Source organism: Saccopteryx leptura, chromosome 4 (genome assembly GCF_036850995.1).
Source record: "Saccopteryx leptura isolate mSacLep1 chromosome 4, mSacLep1_pri_phased_curated, whole genome shotgun sequence".
Lineage (NCBI taxonomy): Eukaryota > Metazoa > Chordata > Mammalia > Chiroptera > Emballonuridae > Saccopteryx > Saccopteryx leptura.
In genome coordinates, this window is record NC_089506.1 from 18655154 (window position 1) to 18677622 (window position 22469).

The 22469-nt window shown below is 38.7% G+C and overlaps 1 protein-coding gene across 1 annotated transcript in view; it reads left to right on the forward strand.

The window, feature by feature from the left end:
• The window catches only part of MSR1 (macrophage scavenger receptor 1), a 77934-nt gene extending 61352 nt beyond the window's left edge, over positions 1-16582 (forward strand). The window contains exons 9-10 of the mRNA XM_066380247.1: positions 5772-5960; positions 15823-16582. Of these exons, the coding sequence (XP_066236344.1) occupies positions 5772-5960; positions 15823-15956 (323 nt within the window). The 3' untranslated portion in view covers positions 15957-16582. The remainder of the gene's footprint in view (positions 1-5771; positions 5961-15822) is intronic.
• The last annotated feature ends 5887 nt before the right edge of the window (positions 16583-22469 follow it).

Genomic DNA, 22469 nt, shown 5'->3' on the forward strand with positions numbered 1-22469 from the left:
TGTATAATTATCACTCTATTCTGAGATATTAAATATATTTCTGTTCATTTCCTCCTTTAAAACTAAGTCTGCAGCAAACAAAATAAAAATAACTTCTGAATTGTTAATTTTTGTTATATTTGGTGTTATTTCCTCAGTTTAAATTATAAAGCCTTTTGTAAAATATCTTCTCTATTGCACGTTTTTATTTGGTATCTTATGGTCATAGAAATATAAATGTACAATTAGTGTAATAAATATTTTATATATTATTTTTATTTTATATATGAACTTTAAAAATTATATAGAAGTTATCATACTACATTCCTCCCTCCAGAACTAAGATGTAAGAATAGTAATATTGCCTTTAAAAAGTTAAATTACAATGAATTAGAACAGAGAAAATGTCAAATCACTTAACCTGATTGAATGCATTAACATATATAAAGAAAAATGTGTTAACTAAAGAGCTTGCTGTTCAGCCCCAGAGGCAAAATCTCACGGCTATGTCTCATTGTAAATTAATAAATTAATTTAAAGAATAATTCACTTATTGTGATTTGACTTCCTATGAAGATCGCCCATGGGAAGAAAATGACCCTGTCAAGCAGATACAAATATTCCAGTTTTTGAGGCAATTACATTTCTCCTTGTAAATTGAATTGACATTTATTCCCAGATTCTGTCTAACATTAGTCTGCTTTTAAGAGATAAATCCTCTAAACCTACAAAATCAGGTTTTGGAATATGTAAGCCTTTTGATCAGACCTCCCCACCAAACCGTCCTGCCTGTGGGCCCCTCTAGTAGACAGCCAGGTAGTTCTTTATCATAATAAAACCCTAGTTTATCTCAGTTAAATCAATCTTTTCCTTCACAATTTTCCATACTGCTCCTATATGGAGAAACTGTATTGCCTCTAGAGACTTGTGCAATACTATATTTTATTACTTCTATTGTTTGATATTTTAAGCATTAACCAATTTAATTCATTCAGTTAATGCTGTTTGCATAGCAAGAAGAGCTCACCATTCATTCATTCATTTGTATTCCAACTGTTTATCAAGTGACTACTACTGAAAATCTACATTCTGTCGGGTGTTGAAGAAATAACTGTAAACATTTCAGTTTAGTGGAGAAAATTAACTAGTTCACAGCGCTTTGGTAGGTCAGCAATGAAGCAATGAACCCATCCAAACCAGGGACTGAGGGTGGAGAATGGGAAGAAGATGTGTGTGGGAGAAGGGGCAGGGGTATCACAAAATAAAAAGAGCAGGCATGCAGGGGCTGAGAGGTGCTCACAGGGTTCCGCTGCAGAGCAGAGCAGAGACACTCACGACCTTCTTTCGTTCAGGGATCACTTGGCAGGAGTATCCCTACTGAAATCATAGTCTACTGTGTTTTCCCCTGCAACAGGGGACTTGGCAAGCTTACTCTACAAGGGCCAGAGCGAATATGCCTAAAGGTCTCTGTCACAACTGCTCAACTCTGCTGTTTCAGCCTGCAATTAACTCTAGACAATATGCAAGCAAATGGCGATGGCTGCATTCCAGTCACACTTTATTTACATAACAGACAACAGGCTGCAATTGGCCCACGGGCCATATTTTACTTATGTCTAGTATAGAAGAGTTTCTTCAAAATATGGATAATCATGTTTGGAAATAACAAAAGTCAAATAAACTCACATCTAAAACCATAGGTAGGTTTTGTCTGTTTGCAGAAGATTATCCTAGTTAGTTAAGAACTCTTTGAAAAGCATAAGCATTAAACATGAAATTAGTTAAAAACAAAAACAAAAAAACTAAGGTGATTAATATCACTGGTGATATATTCATTCCAATACTCTCTTCAGAAAATGAAAACCTCAAAAATTTGTAACAATAGAAACTTTATATTTCTATATCTTTTTAAACAATGCACTATTTCTGCTAACTTTCATCATAACCTCAATAATACAAGAAATTTGAAGGTAGAATACATATTTTATTTAAGTTATTCCAGGAACTCAGGAAAATGTCTAGTCATAGTCTAATAGTACAGAGAAGTTGCATTGAGACATTTAAGAGCAAATATCATTTTCTCTTTTAAATAGCTGAAAAATTTAGTCTTAAGTTAAATGTTTTAGTAAGTCTCATAAACAGTGTCAGAACAGAGCTAAAATCCAGATTATCTGACTTCTGGTATTTTATTTTCCACTAATCTCTAGAGTCACAGATATGAAAAAAAAACATAGGAATAAACAAATAGTGTAATTAATATTGCATACATACACAAAGAATATTAAAATGTTTTTTTGTGGAATGAACGTATTGTCCTTTTCCACTCTAAACTCCTCTTCAACAAGGACATGTCTCTGACCTTCACTCAAGAAATACCATATAAATACAAGTCTTTGGCCCAAGCTGTTTAGTCCATAGATGGACATCTAGCTCAAACTAAGCCATAAGAGGCCTTCCCTAGTCATTCAGAACTGGTAGTGACAAAGAGACTGCAAAATAAAAAATTAGGAGTTATTAACACACATTTTAGCATGTGAATTGGGGAGAGATATCCAGCTTCCAACAGAAGAAAATAATACAGCAGTTTAGCCCGACCAGGCGGTGACGCAGTGGATAGAGCATCGGACTGGGATGTGGAAGATCCAGGTTCGAGACCCCGAGTTTGCTAGCTTGAGCCCGGGCTCATCTGGTTTGAGCAAAGCTCATCAGCTTAGACCCAAGGTTGCTGGCTCGAGCAAGGGGTCACTCGATTTGCTGAAGGCCCACGGTCAAGGCACATATGAGAAAGCAATCAATGAACAACTAAGGTGTCCCAACGAAAAACTAATGATTGATGCTTCTCATCTCTCTCCGTTCCTGTCTGTCTGTCCCTATCTATCCCTCTCTCTGACTCTCTCTGTCTCTGTAAAAAAAATAATAATAATAAAATAAAGTAGTTTACAGAAAGGCTTTTGGATAAAACTTGGAAAGAGAATCCTGAGAAGATTTGAGTTGATTCAGCTGTTCTTGATGCCTAAAGATGTATAACCTTATCCCTGTGTTCCATAGAAAATCCTGTGGTCCCTAACATACCTGATCATTTCCATTTCGGTCTGAGTTTCTGTTTTCAGCCAGTTACAAAGTAATGACTCATACAAAGAGTCATTCAGTGGATACATGGTCAATGTTTATCTGTGTTTATCTGATTTGAATCTGGAGAAAGTCTACATTAATCAAGTTAAGAGGAGAATTAAGACAGTTACCCAGGGAAAAAAATACATAAAAATTATTCTCTTCTGAAATCTTTAGATACAAGGTGTAAGGACCAAGAGAAGATCAGAAAATAGGCAGGGCACTAATGGAACAGGGAACTTAAGGGTTACAGGCAGATCCTGCTCCTGTTCTGTTAGGAATAACATGCCCAAGGTCGTTCAAGAAGCAGAGACAGATAGGGACCCTGTGAGGCTGAGAAAAAAAAGAAAAAGAAAAGACAAACGTTTGCATTCTATTGGTTAAAAGACCCTTATCAGAAGTTTATGTTTGGAATTCGCCAATGAGCTAGACCCCAGCCCCTGTTGCTATGCTATGTGCAGCCCCTTAGCAAATAGGTTACCGCCACATCTGCTTCTGTATATGCTTGCTTGCTTAGCTTATAAAAAGATTTAGCTGTAAGTGCTAGGTGCGATTCCCATCTGCAGCTCCTTGTGAGCACAGTGTCTCCGGACACCTCGGGAATTTGCCCCTGTGCAGGTAAAACTGGCCAATAAAGTTACATTTATACTCCTGAAAGTATCCTACATTTGTTCTTGTACCTGGTGGATGTTACACAAGGCACAGACTACCCAATGGAGAAAAATCTGTCTGGCCAAATATGTTAGCTTGATATCTAAGAAACCATAGCCATTATTTTCATTCTTATAATTAGCTGGCTAATTTCAGAGAAAATTCTGACCTGCAGTCTTATAGAGAAAATGTAGATTGAGGCTGTCTAAAATGACAAAATGGACTTTGCTCCATCACCAAAACAGAGTAGTTGAAAGAGCCCATTGGCCTCTCATTTCCCTCTGTATTAGTTAAGAGAGTGTCAAGAATCAGTAAAGTGTGGTCACATGTCTATAATTGATTTATAATTGAAAAATATTTAGTTGAAAGGTAGGCATAGGCATGCCCAAGCATATTTAGCCATAAAAAATTCAACAGAACTTATTCGTCTTCAAAATTGCATGAGCCCGACCAGGTGGTGGCGCAATCGATAGAGCGTTGGACTGGGATCTGTAGGACCCAGGTTTGAGACTCCGAGGTCGCCAGCTGGAGCATGGGCTCATCTGGTTTGAGCAAAGCTCACCAGCTTGGACCCAAGGTCGCTGGCTTGAGCAAGGGGTCACTCTATCTGCTGTAGCCCCCTGGTCAAGGCACATATGAAAAATCAACCAATGAACAACTAAGGAGCCGCAATGAAGAATTGATGTTTCTCATCTCTCCCTTCCTGTCTGTCCCTACTGTCCCTCTCTCTGAGCCTCTCTATATCTGCCATAAAAAAAAAAATTACATAAGCATAGGGGATTTGGAAGAAATCTACAGCAGTTCTCTTTGGAATAATTGAAACTAAAGGATTGTATAAAAGTATTGGTGGGTGTGTCTAATTAATATGCCTTCTCTTTTAAATATATATGTGATCTTCTACATTAGTGGTTCTCAAAGTATCGAACCCAAACCAACAGCATCAGTACCACTTGGGAACTTGTTAAAGGCACAAACTCTTAATGTTCCACTCAAGACCTACTGAATCAGAAACTCTGGGGATGGGGCCACCATCTATGATTCTAATGCATACTACTATTGATTGAATTGTGTTCATCCATTCTTCTCTTCCCCTTGCCCCCATCAAATTTATATGTTGAAGTCAAAATTACTAATGTGATGCTATTTGAGGGTGGGGTCTGTAGGAGATAATTAGATTTAGATGTAGTCATGACAATTGGGTCCTTATGATGGAATTAGTTCCCTTAAGAAATCAAAGGGCTTATTCCCTCTCATTTAAAAATTGTCTGGGTTGTTTTTTTTTGTCTCATTCAAAAAAGAGAAACATGTTCAGACAAAAAGGAGCCTTCTAATAAGAAATATTCTTTCTATTTCTAAATAAATGCCACTCTAGTTATTCTGTTTCTCTTGATAGAAGATAGGATGTTTGGTCATCTATTTTTTTAAATTTTATTTATTGATTTTTAGAGAGAGGAGAGAGAGAAGGTGGGGAGGAATAGGAAGCATCAACTCCCATAGGTGCCTAGACCAGGCAAACCCAGGGCCTCGAACCAGTGACCTCTGAGTTCCGGGTTGACACTTTATCCACTGTGCCACCACAGGCCAGGCTGGTCATCTATTTTTGTGTTTATGATATTATAAAATATCTTCTCCTTCACCTCCTATACCATTGAAAATCACTGGATTGTGTTGTCCAGTTTGTGTTAGTGTGTCAAAATATTCACTTTGTTATTAAAGGTTCTAAATAGTATTAAAAATCTACATAAAATTTAAAAACCCATAGATGTTAAATTTTAATGTCATTGGAACATAATTTTTGAAGTGTTCTCAAATACGTTACATAAATGTTAAAACAGAGAATCCTAGGTTTTACTCTTCAGCTTTGAATTCCAGGCTTGCAATTAAACTGTTTACCAGTAGGTGGTGCTAGAAAGTTTAAAATTTATTTCAATCGTAGCATCTATTGTACTAAAGAAAAGACCTAACAGGATTTTAAAAGCAATATGAAACTATATTAATATATCATTAACGCTTGCTTGTTTTTGTTACAGCTTCATCTAAGACAGTTCGACTGGTTGGTGGTAGTGGCCCTCATGAAGGCAGAGTGGAGATTTTCCACGATGGCCAGTGGGGTACGATTTGTGACGACCACTGGGAACTGCGTGGTGGACAGGTCCTCTGCAGGAGTTTGGGATACCAAGGTGTTCGAAATGTGCATAAGAATGCTAGTTTTGGACAAGGTAATTTTTTAAAATTTGATTTAAAAAAAATAAAGTATAGACATTCTCTAAGATGTAGAATCTAGTAGAGACAAACATATAGGATTGGAAGAAAAATTGTATGTGTGATTTTTTTAATGGCTTTCACAAGAAAGTAGAAATGAAATGAAAAGGCTATTAAACTCAGATGACATATGCTGTCACAAACTAGTTAAAATTTAAGTTTTATTTAGATTCAATTGGTGAGTTGGAGAGTACTAACATAGAAGAAAATAGAGTGATTGCCAAAGCAGGACAAGTGGATTTATTACTTGACAGTTAGAATTTATAAAGTGAACAGGTGCAGTTCTAATAGCAGGCATACATTTGTCATTCATGCTGACCTACTCACCTGGGAGGCGATGGTTAAAATTCTTCAGTTTTAGAAATAACAGCATGTGATGCTCTCAACGTCTTAGGACCTGCCTTCATTAACAAAATAAAATATAGTTTGCCAATTGTGCAGATAATTTAATCAACATGGGGAAATAGCTCAACTCGAACAGTGAAAATACACTAACATGACTTTTATCAAGATGACTTACTTCTACCTTATGTTATCCAAAGAGTTGACAACTCTGTGTTTAGCTTTGTATCTTTAAGGAACAAGCCTGTGGTAGTACAAGTTATTAATTTCTTGTATCTAAAAATAAGCCTTTTATCTGTTACAAAGAGAAAACCAAATTCAGAGCAACAGCAGTATCACCTTAATTAGGTGAACCTAATGAATAACGTACCTGAATTAGAGGAAACATAAGGTTTGGCAAAATAGTCTATGGTAGGAAAGAAAAAGATGTTGCACCTCAGCTTTATTTCGTCTCTGAAGATGTTTTGCCATAGACGTCAAAGCTCTTTTTCCATTGACGTTTCAAACATAGATGGTGAAGTCACGGTCGGAGACCACTCTTTTAAGACTGCGTTAACTTGCCCTGGCCAGTTGGCTCAGTGGTAGAGCGTCGGCCTGGCGTGCAGAGGTCCCGGGTTCGATTCCCGGCCAGGGCATACAGGAGAAGCGCCCATCTGCTTCTCCACCCCTCCCCCTCTCCTTTCTCTGTCTCTCTCTTCCCCTCCCGCAGCCGAGGCTCCATTGGAGCAAAGATGGCCCAGGCGCTGGGGATGGCTCCTTGGCCTCTGCCCCAGGCACTAGAGTGGCTCTGGTCGAGGCAGAGCATCGCCCCCTGGTGGGCAGAGCGTCGCCCCTGGTGGGCGTGCCGGGTGGATCCAGGTCGGGCGCATGCGGGAGTCTGTCTGACTGTCTCTCCCATTTCTAGCTTCAGAAAAATACAAAACAAAACAAAACAAAAAAAAGAAAAAAAAAAGAAAAAAAAAGACTGCGTTACCTTGAAGTTCTAGTCTCACAGGTAAAATATTCTTTGCCGCACAGCTTTTATTCATGCCTGTTTCTGTGTGCAGGGATTTCTGGTCCTACGTGCTGGTAAGAGGAAGAAAATGTGTTCTAGAATACTGGCAAGAGCGTGTTTTCTATTTAAATAGGTAATGGAACAATAGAGTTTAGTCTCATGTGAAATTATTGTCATTATTATTTTTTTGGCTATATGGGGGCAGTTCTCTCGAGTTTTTTTCAGACACTGACTAAGATGAGTGTCCATTTTTATTGAGGCTGTGTGTTTATGGTAGTTGGCGATTCTATACATTGTACTAGAGTGTTATATTATAATAAGACAACAAGGCATGTCAGAATTTTGGGTTTTGTTTCACACTTTCAAATGCCTGCCGAAATGAATTGGAAAGAGCAAGCGCTGGATGACGTCAGCATTGATGCTTACGTCTCAGACCTTCAATTTCTGTTTTCAGTACATGAGAGTAATAATCATACCATGCCAGATTTATTTTGAATCTTAAAAGAGCTGGCATTAAAAAAAAAAAGTGTCAGTTATGGCAAAGATCACCACAAACTGTAATTACAGGTTTATTTTTCATCCTCTTTGAAAGGCAGAAGATTTAGGTCTGTATTCTAGTGTACAGTGGCAGCAGTGATTTCTCAGGGTCACGAGGTGGAACGTGACTTCCTATTACGCGGAGAGAGGTGTGGCTGAAGTGTACCAGGCAGTAACGCGGATAATCTCCCGCTCCACCCAAGGAGCCGCCTCTCCTCTCTGCGCACTGCCTGCATGGAGTTCAGTACCAAACAAGTGGACAGTGATTTCGAGAATTTTAAAATAATGAAGCAAGACGAGCTGGGAAGAGGTAGTAAAATTGAGGCTTTGGGTTCTGAAGAAAAAGAATCTCAGAAATAAATTTCACGACCTGCTTCATTGTGCGTTTTATTTTAAGAAACAGGCTTACATTGTAAGCTGATTTTGGATTAGACACCGCAAATAACCTTTTTATGCAAAGCTGCTTAAACTCCTCCTTATTTCCCCACCCCTCCACCTTAAATTTACAGTTTCACTCAGGGGGCAAAGAAAAAGCAATTTGAAATGCAGCGTCGAGGAGGGAATCAGAAAGATGAGTGGTAGCGTCGGGGAGAGAAAAAGATGCATTCGAATTTTAATTATTTGTCATTTCTTAGGACAGTAAAAAGAATTAGATTAATACTATATATACATTATTACAAAAAATTGAAACAAGAAGGAAAAAATATTTGAATTTATCCTCTTTGTGTAATTCCCCCATTAAAGAAAGAATATAATTTTGTGGATGCAGTTTTTCTTCTCTGTTCTTTTTCCTTCTGGTTTTAAAACAGCCAACCTGGCTTACCCGAGATAATCCTTGTTAGCTTTAAGAACAATTAGTTTTGCAGCTGCAAGAAAAATGATTCATAGGAATAAAGCTTAAAGCATGCTCCTTAAATAGGTTCCTTTGTTCGGATGCGCCTTTTGCTACAGTGGAATGTTCTTTTTCTTTTTCTTGAGTAGACAAAAAGGTTAAATTAAGGAAGCACACAGAGGCATTTTGTTTGTCATCGCATGGCACTGGGAAGTGGGAGTGAGTCTTTTCTCTCCCTGTGCAGGCTCCCCAATCTCTCGTCCCAAGGGTCTCCCTGCAGCAGACTTGGACGGTGGTACTCCCAGAATTTCTTCCCGGCCTGTCTGAGCCCCTGTGCGAATGCAGGACGTAGGGGCTGGACCAGAGGCAGCTACACTTACATCTCTTCAGTTTGCAGAACTTTCTGCTGAGGCCCCAAACTTGAGAGCAGAAGCAAACAAACAAAAAAAATCTAAACATAAATGTCATCTTTTATTCATTACTCCGTTTACATTCCATAATCAGTTTTCTAAGTGGAATTTAAAATATTCCATTTAGAACGTACAAGAATAAACTGAAGGAGATAAAAATATATAACTATACCTTTGAACTATGCTTTAGTAAATGGGAGGAAAAATAATTTCAAAGGTAAATAAAATATCTCAATGGGTCGGAATTTAAATTCTTACATACTACACCACACACGATGAAAAATTTAAAAGATGTTTACAGGTTCGAGTTTATGGAACCCGATATAGAGCCTTTGGAATTCTTAACATATCTATTTTGTTACATATGGTAATAAAGACAATATAAAATCGGAATAATATCATAAAACAAGTGCTTATTACACAATCTCATTTAGTGCACATGGTGCCTGTGAGAAACAGATATCATGGTCCCAGTTTTTCACAGAGAAAGTATGTAAGCTGTCATCACAAAATTTGCCCAAATTTACGCAGCTATTATGGTGTTTTGGGGAAGGGGCTTTTCTTTATCCTTAAGAACTTCACGTCTGAAGGGCTTGCTTTTTTGAAATCCTAATAGAATTTTAAAGGTAAATGACATTTTAGAGGGACTTTAGCCATACACCTTTATTTTGCACATGTAACACACTAGGGAAAGTCATTTCTTCAGAAACACGAAACTGGAATCCAGAACTGTAGTCTGTTGAACCATTCTTTGTTCTGATTTTCATTCCATCTTCAACCTTAATTAGAAAAGAAAGAAAAAAAAGAAAAATACGTTTTCCTTGAGAGATTGTTGATATAGTACTTCTGTGTTAGAAGTCTTAAAAGTGATAAAAAAAACTCATGTCACTCAGCCACAATTAGATTTAATTAAATTTATGCAGATTTTTAATCATCTGTGATTTTTATCCCCCACATATCTGTCCAGCAGCTAATCCCACACCTCCTTTCTGCTATATATCTGTCTAATGTATAAAACCTGATTCCCCCCCTTTTTTTCATAAAAGGTGATGAGTTACTGAAGATTCGGTTTAAAAAACTTTAATCCCTCAAAGAACAATAGTATCTACATGTAAAAGAGAGAGAGAGAGAGAGATGGAAGGGAAATGATATCATCTGTCAGGCATACTCTCAAGGATCATACACTAAGCTCACAAACTCTAGGGCCGTGGACAACACTTAATCATTGTCTGCTTCTGGAAACACCCAGTCAATTTGTCCCCCCACAGCCCTACAATTTTAAGGGCAATTGAAGGTCTGTAGGTAATTTGGTAGGTAAGTAGGTAGATAAGTAGGTAGGTTGATAGGTAGATAGATAGATAGATAGATAGATAAAAAGATAGAGAGATAGATAGGATTAAAGAATAAAATCAGACACATCAATTTTGCATCAGTTTCCACTAAATGGAATGGATAGTTTAGAGGCAAAAATAACGACGACAGCAGCAACAACAAAATACTTGAGTAACAGTTATTACCTAAAGAAATAACATTTTTTTTTCCTTTGAGGTCTGCATGAAGATCAAACTTTATTTATTTTATGCTACCTTAGCATTAATTGTTAGTGAAGAAAACAATTTGGAATGATATTAAATAAAATGTTCCCTTTGGCTCAATAGTCCTGAATATATTAATATAAAAATAAGATGAGAGATCTTTGAAAATCATTTTTATAACCCTATTTGGGCTTCTGTGTAGTCGATAAATATCACCAAGGTTTAAAGGTCATTGTGTTTTATTGCTTGGCTCTGTTCTGTGTGAGAAAGCCAGCCATTCATCCTTTCTGCATCTCAGTTTATTTCCCCGTGAAATGGAGATAATTGCCATTATTTTACAAGATTGTTAGGAGAGTCAATTTTAAAAGTCATGTGTGAAAAGACTTAGTATGTTCACTGTATCTGAAAACATGTTTGCTGTGTCTGAATCTTTTCCTCGTTGGAAAAGATCCGAGTTACTGGATGGCGCAATATATTTCTCATCGCCGTGGAGTAAGAGCTAGGAGTTCTTAATGCAAGTGTCAGCTCTGCAACTAATTACACATGTGACCTTGGTCGCTCCATCTGCCTACAACAGAAGCCTTCCCTAGGAGGTCAGTCCAAGAGAGAATGGATTTCGATTTAGCTCACTTGTGTAGGCCTTCAAAACATCTGTTGAACGCCTGACTCCAGTAACGCAGAGCATCGCAGTAAATCATTGATTACAGACCCTGGTTCTCGGTGGATGGGAGGGTAACGCTGCATCGTGCATTAGCTACGTGACCTTGAGCAAAGTTCCTTCTTGTTTCTGACTTTTACTTCCCTCCCACAGTAAAACACGGCACTATGAAAGCACTTATCTTTTTAAGGTTATTTGAGGATGCAGTGAGATAATAGATCAAAAGCACCTGGAATGTTTCTGGCCACATTGTAAATTCTTCAAAGAGTGGGCTTAAGTGTTCTTTATGATTACTTTGGAATGGTACTCTGACATTCATGAGTTCTTCTATAGTGGTTTCTAAAACCTTGTGCCCTCATGTCAGCACATTGACTATATAATATCTATCTTGTGCTGCCCCTGCAGACTTGGCCCTGCTAGTGTTGCAGCAATTGGGAGATCTCACTCCTCATTCTCTTCCTGGAATGTGAAAATTCTTCCCTGCTGAGATCCAAATCCAATGACTAGATCTACAAAGTGTGGAGTGGGTGCAGGTGTCATGGTTCCCTGGGCACAGAAGCCATGGTACCCTACCTTTCTCACACTCCCAATAATGACAAAGACACAGCTTTCACAAAAAAATTTTACTCATGTTTATTTCTACAATGTATAAATGTCCATAAATGTGATAAAAAGCAATGTATAAATGCCCCAGTCTATATCAAACTAAAAAACTTTTGCACAGCTAAAGACAATAAGAACAGAATAAAAAGACAAACTACACAATGGGAGAACATATATGACAATACATCTGATAAGGGGTTAATAACCAAAATTTATAGAGAACTTGTAAATCTCAACACCAGGAAGACAAACAATCCAATCCAAAAATGGGCAAAAGAGATGAATAGACACTTCTCCAAAGAGGACATACAGATGGCCAATAGGCATATGAAAAAATGCTCAACATCACTAATCATTAGAGAAATGCAAATTAAAACCACCATGAGATATCACCTCACACCAGTCAGAATGGCGCTCATCAACAAAACAACACAGAATAAGTGCTGGCGAGGATGTGGAGAAAAGGGAACCCTCCTGCACTGCTGGTGGGAATGCAGACTGGTGCAGCCACTGTGGAAAACAGTATGGAGATTCCTCAAAAAACTGAAAATCGAACTGCCTTTTGACCCAGCTATCCCACTTTTAGGAATATACCCCAAGGACACCATAGAACGGCTCCAAAAGGAGAAATGCACCCCCATGTTTGTGGCAGCATTGCTCACAATAGCAAAGATCTGGAAACAACCCAAGTGTCAGTCAGAGGACGAGTGGATTAAAAAGCTTTGGTACATATATACTATGGAGTACTACTCAGCCATAAGAAATGATGACTTCGGATCATTTACAATAACATGGATGGACCTTGATAACATTATATGGAGTGAAATAAGTAAATCAGAAAAAAAACTAAGAACTATATGAATCCATACATAGAAGGGACATAAAAATGAGACTCAGAGACATGAACAAGAATGTGATGGCAACAGGGGTGGGGGGTGGGGGGAGGGAGGATGGGGCAAAGAAGGAGAGAGGGGTTGGGGGAGGGGAGGGGCACAAGAAAACCAGATAGAAGGTGACAGAAGACAATTTAACTTTGAGGAGGGGTACACAGCACAATCAAATGTCAAAATAATCTAGAGATGTTTTCTTTCAACATATGTACCCTGATTTATCAATGTCACTGCATTAAATTTAATAAAAAATTTTTTAAAAAATGCCCCAGTCTTTTGACTCCTTTCAATGTTAACATGGACATAGTTTTACTATTTGTGCAATGGTAATTATTTGCCTATATTTTTTAGTAGGTCCCTTTGGGACTTCCAAAAATAGTTGGTATAAACTTTATATAAAGCATTTAAAAAAATACATCAGTCCTGGCTGGTTGGCTCAGTGGTAGAGCGTTGGCCTAGTGTATGGATGTCCCAAATTCAATTCCCAGTCAGGGAACACAGGAGAAGTGCCCATCTGCTTCTCCACCCTTCCCCCTCTCCTTTCTCTCTATCTCTCTCCTGCAGCCAAGGCTCCACTGGAGCAAAGTTGACCCGGGCACTGAGGACGGCTACATGGCCTCCGCCTCAGGTGCTAGAATGGCTCCTGTTGCAACAGAGCAATGGCCCAGATGGGCAGAGCATCAGCCCTTGGTGGGCATGCCGGGTGGATCTCGGTTGGGCACATGTGGAAATCTGTCTCTCTGCCTCTGTGTTTCTCACTTCAGGAAAATACAAAAAATAAAAATAAACATACCAACACAAACAATCACAAACACAAAAGGGACCATGATATACCTAGTAAGAGCTATTTGGGAACCAAAATAAATTTCTGGAAAGAGTTCTGATTTTGAGATCATATATTCCTAATCCTTTTTTTTTTTTTAGTGAGAGGAGGAGAGGCAGACACAGACTCCCACATGTGCCGGGACTGAGATCCACCCAGCAGGCCCACTAGGGGGTGATGCTCTCCCCATCTGAGGCCCTTACAGCATTGTAACTGGAGCCATTTTAGATCCTGAGGCAGAGGCTGTGGAGCCATCCTCAGCGACCCGGCCAACTCACTCTAATTGAGCCTTGGCTGCAGGAGGGGAGAAGAAGAGACAAAGAGAAAGAGAGAAGTGAGAGGGAGAGGGAAGGGGAGAAGGGGGAGGAGTGGAGAAGCAGCTAGACGCTTCTCCTGTGTGCCCTGACTGGGAATCAAACCCGGGACATCCACACGCTGGGCTCTACCATGGAGCCAACCAGCCAGGGCCCCTAATATTTTATTTTTTTTAATGTAAATTGTTTAGTGGCATAGATGTAAATTCACAATTTAAAGAAACAAAAAATTATTTTTAATAACACTTATCCTAGAGGCTGCTAAGGGATAAAAAAGTTAGTTATGTAATTTGAGTATAGAATGAAAGCCATTTATCTGCCTTAAAGTTTCAATTAAAAACTGCTCGGTACTGGTATGAACATTTCAAGCCCACTTGCGCTCTCCAGGTTACTGGTACTACTCTTACAAAAGGTTAGTCCAGTATAACCTTTGCTTTTTAGATAGAAATATTGTTTGAATCCTATTACATTAAATGAAAAATACAATGTCTTAGTTACCTTGATAATGTAAACCAAAATATAACTTCATCTGATATTTGGATCTTTCTAATGAAGGCACACATTATTCAAAAATTAAGTGATTTTACTCATTTATATCATATGTGGAAATCAAAATTTTCTGTCTAATTTGCAAGGTAGTTAAAAACACGAGTCATCACAGAAAATGTTGATATCGACCTTTTATTAACTGACAGATTCTTCTTTAATTTAACTTCCACATTTCTGCTAGACAGACAATTCTAAAATATAGTTCTGATGATGTCATTTCTTTTTGTGACTCACAGTATAAAATTCAAAAAAAAATTTATGCATGGTCCTAAATGTCTATCCAACCTTCCCTCTCCCTCATTAATATGCTCTGTGTTTAGATGTCAGGAGACTACTAGCTACTTTAATACCCAGCATTTTCATGCTACCTTCGCAAAATGGAATGACTTCTTTTTTATACATGGAAACTTCTATCCATTTTTTAAGGTAGGGTCAAGTTTTATCCACATTGTGATCCCAAAATTCCCAATATCTGCTAATTTACTCTTAGATTATATGCACACAGTACTATACAGTGCATACACATTATTAATTATGTATATATTGTTAACTTATTGAGCTCATACACTATTTAAAAAACCAGTTAAGGGCAATGTTTTTATATGTGCTATCACATATGCCCCTTTGAAAAACAAGTTTTTATTTAACTTTGTTTTATAGCTACACAAAGATCTGTTGCTAAGTTGAATTTAGTATTTCTAAGAATGCTTTATATAGCTCTTGTGACTGAAAGAGAACCTTTTAACATTAGAATGATTCAAATGGAAAAATGATTTATTTATTATGTTTACAATACTAACATATTTATTTACTCTCCACCAGTTTTGCAAAGGTGTTGGTTGAAATTTACCTGCTAAATCATCAGTTTCTTGATGGCATGAAATGTTCTTGAAAATTCATTAGGAAGTTTGCAGTATTGTGTGTTTAACAAAACCCAATAAATCATTCATTTAGAAGTTTTCCAAGATTCTGTTCCTAAAATATCTTGAGCAGAACTATAATATATGAAACACTTAAAAAATTTAGAGAATATTAAAAATAAAAATAATTTGTTAAATATATGAAGAAAACCAATCATTCTTTACTCTATAATTTTGTAGAACGGTGTACTTTTGTTATAGCTCTTTCACTTCGGATTTTAGTATTTTACATATTGACATAATATAATGTTTTCTGAGGCAGAGGACTAATTTTTGAATCCTAATACAGAACTTGTATAGAGATAATGATCAGCAAATTTTGTTAAATTAGTGAGTAAATAAATGGCTTTGGTTCATTCAAACATCAACACTTAATTATACTTATTAATGCAATTTTATCTAATTTTTGTAGGTACTGGTCCAATATGGCTGAATGAAGTATTTTGTTTTGGAAGAGAATCATCTATTGAAGAGTGTAAAATTCGACAATGGGGTGTCCGAGTCTGTACACATGAGGAAGATGCTGGAGTCACTTGTGCTTTATAATGTATCATGTTTCATTAACATGCATGAAATCATTGAAAAACGATTTTTATTGCTTTGCTCCATTAAAAGCAGTTTAATGAATATTTAAGACATTAAAAATATTGCCCAAAGATAAGGAATATTTAAAAATCACTAGGTAAACATATTGAAGACCTTTATACTTTCTTTATGTCTGTTTTTGAACCATTTTTATATCTAGGTTGGCAAATAGAATTTTATGATGATATATATTGAACTAAATATATTGAAGTGTAAGGCTTCTAGATTATAAATGTCAGTGTTAATGGAAACAAAGTTAAATCAATGGCTCCAATTTATATCTTCATCACAAGATTACAATTTTTCTCAGTTTTGTCTTTTTTGTAATCTATTTAGTTGATTTTAACTTAAATACTGTCTGAATAATCAGAAAGTTGAGAAATTTTCTTTGGTACTAAGTTTGCAAAATCTCCAATCCATCCATATTTTTAAAGAAAGAACCTTATCCAGCCATCAAGATCTCTGATGAACAATAACATGGTTGTTAGATAACAATGGAAACTATGCCTGACTAGGTGGTGGCGCAGTGGATAGAGCATCGGAGTAGGATGTGGAGGACCCAGGTTGGAAACCCTGAGGTCACCAGCTTGAATGCAGGCTCACTAGCTTGAGCCCAAGGTTGCTGGCTTGAGCAAGGGGTCACTAGGTCTGCTATAGCCCCTGGGTCAAGGCACATATTAGAAAGCAATCAATGAGAAACTAAGGTGCTGCAACGAAGAATTGATGCTTCTCATCTCTCTCCCTTCTGGTCTGTCTGTCTCTATCTGTCCCTCTCTCTGTTTCTCTCTGTCTCTGTCACAACAAACAAACAAACAAACAAAAAACAATGGGAAATGATAAGTTTGGGCCATATAAAGCCTTTTGACCATGACCTTTATCAGAAGATCTTACATGCTCATATATTAATGTGGTGAATAATAACACTGTTAATAACATGGTTATTCTATATCAGGGGTCCCCAAACTATGGCCCACAGGCCGCATTTGGCCCCCTGAGACCATTTATCCGGCCCCTGCTGCACTTCCGGAAGGGGCACCTCTTTCATTGGTGGTCAGTGAGAAGAGGACAGGATGCATCCACATTCTGTGCTCCTGAAGTACTGTATGTGGTGGCTCTGCAAAGCGCGGTATCGCTCACATACAGTACTACTTCTGGTGATGTGGGATGCACATCACAGCTCCGGAAGAGTGTCATATGACGCACTTCCGGTCTGCGGCGCCCCACAATTAAATACTGGTCAGTTTGTTGATTTAAATTTACTTGTTCTTTATTTTAAATATTGTCTTTGTTCCCTTTTTGTATTTTTTTACTTTAAAATATGTGCAGTGTGCATAGGGATTTGTTCATAGTTTTTTTCATAGTCCGGCCCTCCAACGGTCTGAGGGACAGTGAACTGGCCCCCTGTGTAAAAAGTTTGGGGAACCCTGTAATCTATATGGTCCTGTAGTGACAGTGTTTTGTTTATTTGTTTGTTTATTTACTGCTTCAGAAACTTAGTTGACATCAGGACTCGGGAGAAAAGGCACAGGTTCACCCTCGCTATATGTGTCTAATTGGTGGATCAAAAATCTCAGTTTCAGCATGGAGCTCAGATTGTTTTACATGTAAATTAAGTTGAATATTAGCCTGTTACAGTTCTAACACACTGTGTTAAAATGTAAACACATCTACTGACTCCCTTTAAACTAGCAGCATGGAAATGTCATGAGAAGGAAGTGTCCATTGTCCTTTGAAGTCTTTCATAAAGTCGGTCCCTGACTCCCCTTCCTGTGCTGGATTGACATTACATTAGCATGGCTATGCTAGACCTATGTTTTCCAGAATCCCCTCTCCTACATGGCTTTGGTTTATCATGGGCCACAGAAGACATTTTGCATGGGAGTGGGAAACTGAATGTTTAGCAGCAGCCATGGTTACTTTTATACCCCCAGGTTGTCCCTGCTCTGCTGGCTGACCTGGTTTGCAGGACAGCAGTTCCTGTAGCTCCGGAAGTTCCCTCTGAAGCCCCCGTCAGTTTCTCGCACTCCTGGGGTAGGTGTGTATTTAGCTCCATGATGAACTCATCACCTTCTCCTGAGGCCGCTTGAACCATCAAAGTTGGAGGCAGTGAGAAGTTAACCAGGTTCCAGCTCGTCCTCGTGGGTTCCATTTTGTCCTTTCTCTCTCCAATTTCATGTCTATCTTCCTTTCTAAGCTGCCACCCTGCCAACCTCAGACGACCCAGCGCCAGGCACAAAAACATCAAACTTTTCTTAGGCTGCTTAAATCAGCCACCAAAATGTATAATTGCATAAGATCAAACAGCTTGAAGGAAAAAAAGGAAGAGTTGCTTTGGACTTGAAGACAGCAGCCTTAGGCAGGAAGGTGGACAAGAGAATATAAGGTGTTTAATAATTGTGGTGAGCTTGGTATTAACCATCTTCCTGTTTATAAATAAATGAAATGATTTAATATTATTTTGGATGTTGAACTGTACTTTCTTTTTTAGTTGTTGTTTTTTCTTAAGTGAGAAGCGGGGAGGCAGAGAGACAGACTCCTGCATGCACCCTATCAAGATCCACCCAGCAAGCCCACTAGGGGGCGATCCTCTGTCCATTTGGGGCTGCAGCAGCTCCGTTGCTTAACAACCAAGCTATTTTAGATCCTGAGGTAGAGGCCATGCAGCCATCCTCAGTACCCCAATCCAACTTGCTCAAACTGTTTGAGCCAGGGCTACAGAAGGAAAAGGGAGAGAGAGAGAAGAAGAGAGGAAACAGAGAGAGAAAGAGAAGAGGTAAAGAAGCAGCTTCTTCTGTGTGCTCTGACTGGGAATCTAACCAGGGACTTCCACCCACCAGGCTGATGCTCTACCGCTGAGCAACCTGCCAAGGCCAAACTGTGCTTTCTGAAGGCAATGCTATGCTGACATTGAAACACGTGGGCCCAGGTTTTAAAAGAGTTTAAGTATCAAACTCTTATGCTGTTAGTTTTTCTACAAAAATATCAAATACACAAGTGATTTTTAAATAAGTAAATTACAATACTATTGTTAATAACTCTAGAATTGAATGTGACCCTTAAAGCTCTTTGGGATTTCCTAAATGAAAAACTTTAGAATTGTATACCTAGCCAGAGTAATTTAGGTTACAGAGGAAAAGAGACTGAAATACATTTGTTAATCATCCATTAAGAACCTCCCTAGGGCTAAGTTCAATTAAACCTATAAAACATTTCAATTTTTTTTTTCAAAAAAAATCTTTGATGCTTTGTGCTACAACATTTCCCTAAAAAGACTGATAAAATTAATGACATAAATTGTTCTTCTATTGTCTTTTGTTATATTCATAAAATAGTCCTCTTCTAAGAGTTCAATGATAGAATACAGTGAAAATTTATTCACCTACTGCTGAGTGAGGGCTTATTAGCGAAGCCCAGGCCTGCTTCCTTTGAGAGAAGCAATTTGTTACATATCCAAGTCAGCTGCCAGAACCATTAGAGGGGTAAAAGCAATAACCTGAGAGAGGTCACAGTAAAAACAAACAAACAAACAAAAGGAGGCAGGGAAGGAAGTAGAAAAAAAAGAAAGAAGAAAGAAGGAAAAAAGGATGTAAGAAAGGCGATTCAAGGAACAGCAAATGTGCTCATCACCACTTCATACGTTGCAAGTTTTTTATTAAAAGGTAGGTCGATTTGCAATAATTTTAAACATCTTATGCTGAAGAAACGACGTCACAAATTAACTGGGGGAAAATGGCTCTTGAGACTGTAGATGTGTTAGATGATTATTTCTCAATAATTCAAATCCTGAAGTTGATTTCCTACTTAAAAACAGTCTCGTTTCATATGGCATGTAGCAAAGGAACCAAGAAATTTAAGAGAACACATTTATGGTGTAAATACTTTCTACCAGTGGCTGTGTGCTCAAATTATAATCGAAGAAGCTCGCCACCTGTCAAAGTGATTTATGTTTACACAGACAATTGTCCACACATTTCTTATGCTGAAACACCATTTGTTCTATTTTTCATTTTAAAATAGAATTACAATAATATCTTCTAATCATTAACATTGAGAAAAATTCTATCAGGTTAAGAGGAAGCACACATGCATAACGTTCTCTGACTGTGGATTAGGCTTTTCTTTTAGAGATAAAAAAACTTCAACAACTGCTTATTATTTTCCAAGTGCTCGTCCATGAACAGAGAGCAGCAGCATTTCACAAAAAAAGGCTAATCATTGTCACAAAGCCACAGGGTGTGGTCAGGGTGCTGGTCAGGCAGGGAAGAGCCATATTTCTGGCCTGGCTCTGCCTCTTGTTTGTTGAGTGTTCTTTAGGGAAGTCATTTTACAGCAAATGCTCAAACCTAGCATACAAAACAGCGGCGATTATATGGGTGTTATCTAACTCATGTGTGATTGTGAGGACCAGAGGTGAACATGAAGTACCAGAGAGAAGTCATGCACCTTCTAGGATCTGTAATATTTACTAGCCTGCCTCCACACTGGACGGTGATAATTCAAGTAAAGAAATTGAATTATGTTGAAGTTGCTTTTGTTTTCAATACTGTGTTCTTTTCATTTTGATGTGACTTTTAGACCCCCCCCACACACACACATTATAGCTTTATTAGTATTAAATATGGGGTTGTGCTCTATAAATTAAAATAGAAAGCCAATGGTGAATCCAGAACTGTTCATTTACCCAGCTCTTTAGGCTTGGAGAAATGCTGTGTGAATCAGTTTGGTCTAATTTAGTGCAGAAATGACCATGTCAAGTAAAAAAACAAAAACAAAACAACGTAAAAACAATTAGGGGAACATTTCCAAGGCTGCCTGGGGTACTTGGCTTGTCCAGTGTAGACAGCCAGCTCTCGCCTCCCTGGGCGTTCAGGAAAAGAAACCGGATACTTCCACAGACAGCCCCAAAATGGAGCCACGCCTGAAATCTCAGATCAAGAAGCTTTGGCAGAAACGGCCCCCCGTGAATCCACTTCCCTCTGCCTTCCAAAGTTTCGGTCCCTTTGCTGTGGAGTTTTCTCTCTTTACAGCAATTCTCTCCTCTCTCTCAACTGTTTTTCCTTTCCTCTCTCACTCCCAGAAGGGCCTGGGGTTTAATTTAAAAGCTGTTAGACTGACACTGGCTGGTCCCGGAGACTGTCAGCTGGGGCCCTCACCCAAACCACTTGCTTCTCAAGCCCGTCAGGCAGCGCCTGAGAGCGCATTCATCCCTGTCAGGCTGTGCAAAGTCGCCGAGAAGTCGGGAACAGGATGGAAAAAGGACGCCTGGGCCCTTCTGGGAAGCGGTTATGATCGCATGGAAAGCAGTGTGGTTCGGCGGGGAGATTTCGATAAGCAGTGCCACGGGAAGGTAAAACTTGAACAAGCTGAGTAGAACGCTATGCTGAAAACACTCCAATCACTTGCTAGAAGAACAAAAGCTTCCATCCAGGAGTTTTTAATTGCGCTCGGGCACCTGGGCCCCACCATGAAGCCGCAGAAAGGGAAGGGATAGCCAATGATGATGATGGTGGCTGGGAGAAAAGCTGGTTATCTGCGGGCTTGAGGGACTGGTGACACCTGAGACCAGGAGTCCCTTCAGCTGGAGCATGGATGGACCTGTTTTAGCCGAAAGGGACACCCTTCTTGCGTTCCACAGCACTTTAGAGCAGGTCACAAGATCTGCATTGAAGCGTCATGATGCCCCTAACGACATTAAGCAAACTAAGGGCACTTTCTGTGCTTAACATTATTTATCTTTGAAATTAGATAGGTCCACTTGATGCTCTTACTTCACAATGTCACTGTCACCAGAACCAGCCGGGGATCGAGTTGCCCGTCACTGCCAGTGAGTCACAGAGATGGCTCTGAGTGATAGAAGAGTGTCTTTTATTCGTGTTGCCAGCAAACTGAGAAGGCAGGGGATTCCTGTCCTGAAGAACCGCCTTAACACTCTCCTGGTGCTGGGTGTTTTTATAGGGTTCAGGGGCAAAGTCTGTGCAGTTAGTCACATAACAATGTGCAGGAGATGGGGGTTCAGTTGGCAGAAATGTCTCCCCCACAAGTTCTTCTGATGTTGACAGAGGCCCAATTAGCATGGTCCTATCTGGTGTCCTTGGTAAATCTTCAAAATAGTTGGAACCTGGCCCCTCTGAGACCATCTGCCCTTGGGAATTGTCTGCAGAAAAGACTCCTTATTTTCTTAGGATACAAAGTAAAAGATTTAAGATTTGTGAACTAAGTTTCTAATTAATATATAAATTTTCACAGTAAATCCTGTGGCTAGGCTTTTACAAACAGCTATTCTGAGTTAAACTTTTCTACTCTTCAGATCCCTCCCCATGTAAGCTTCCCCCCCCCAATTCCTGCAAAAATAAGCCTTTTACTGCGTTTCAAAGTAAAGTCCAAGGAGCCATTAAGAGAGAATAGCAAGCAGGTTATCTATTTTCTAGCCCTTACATAATCTCCTATTCTGTACAACTGGAAAGTTACTGGTAC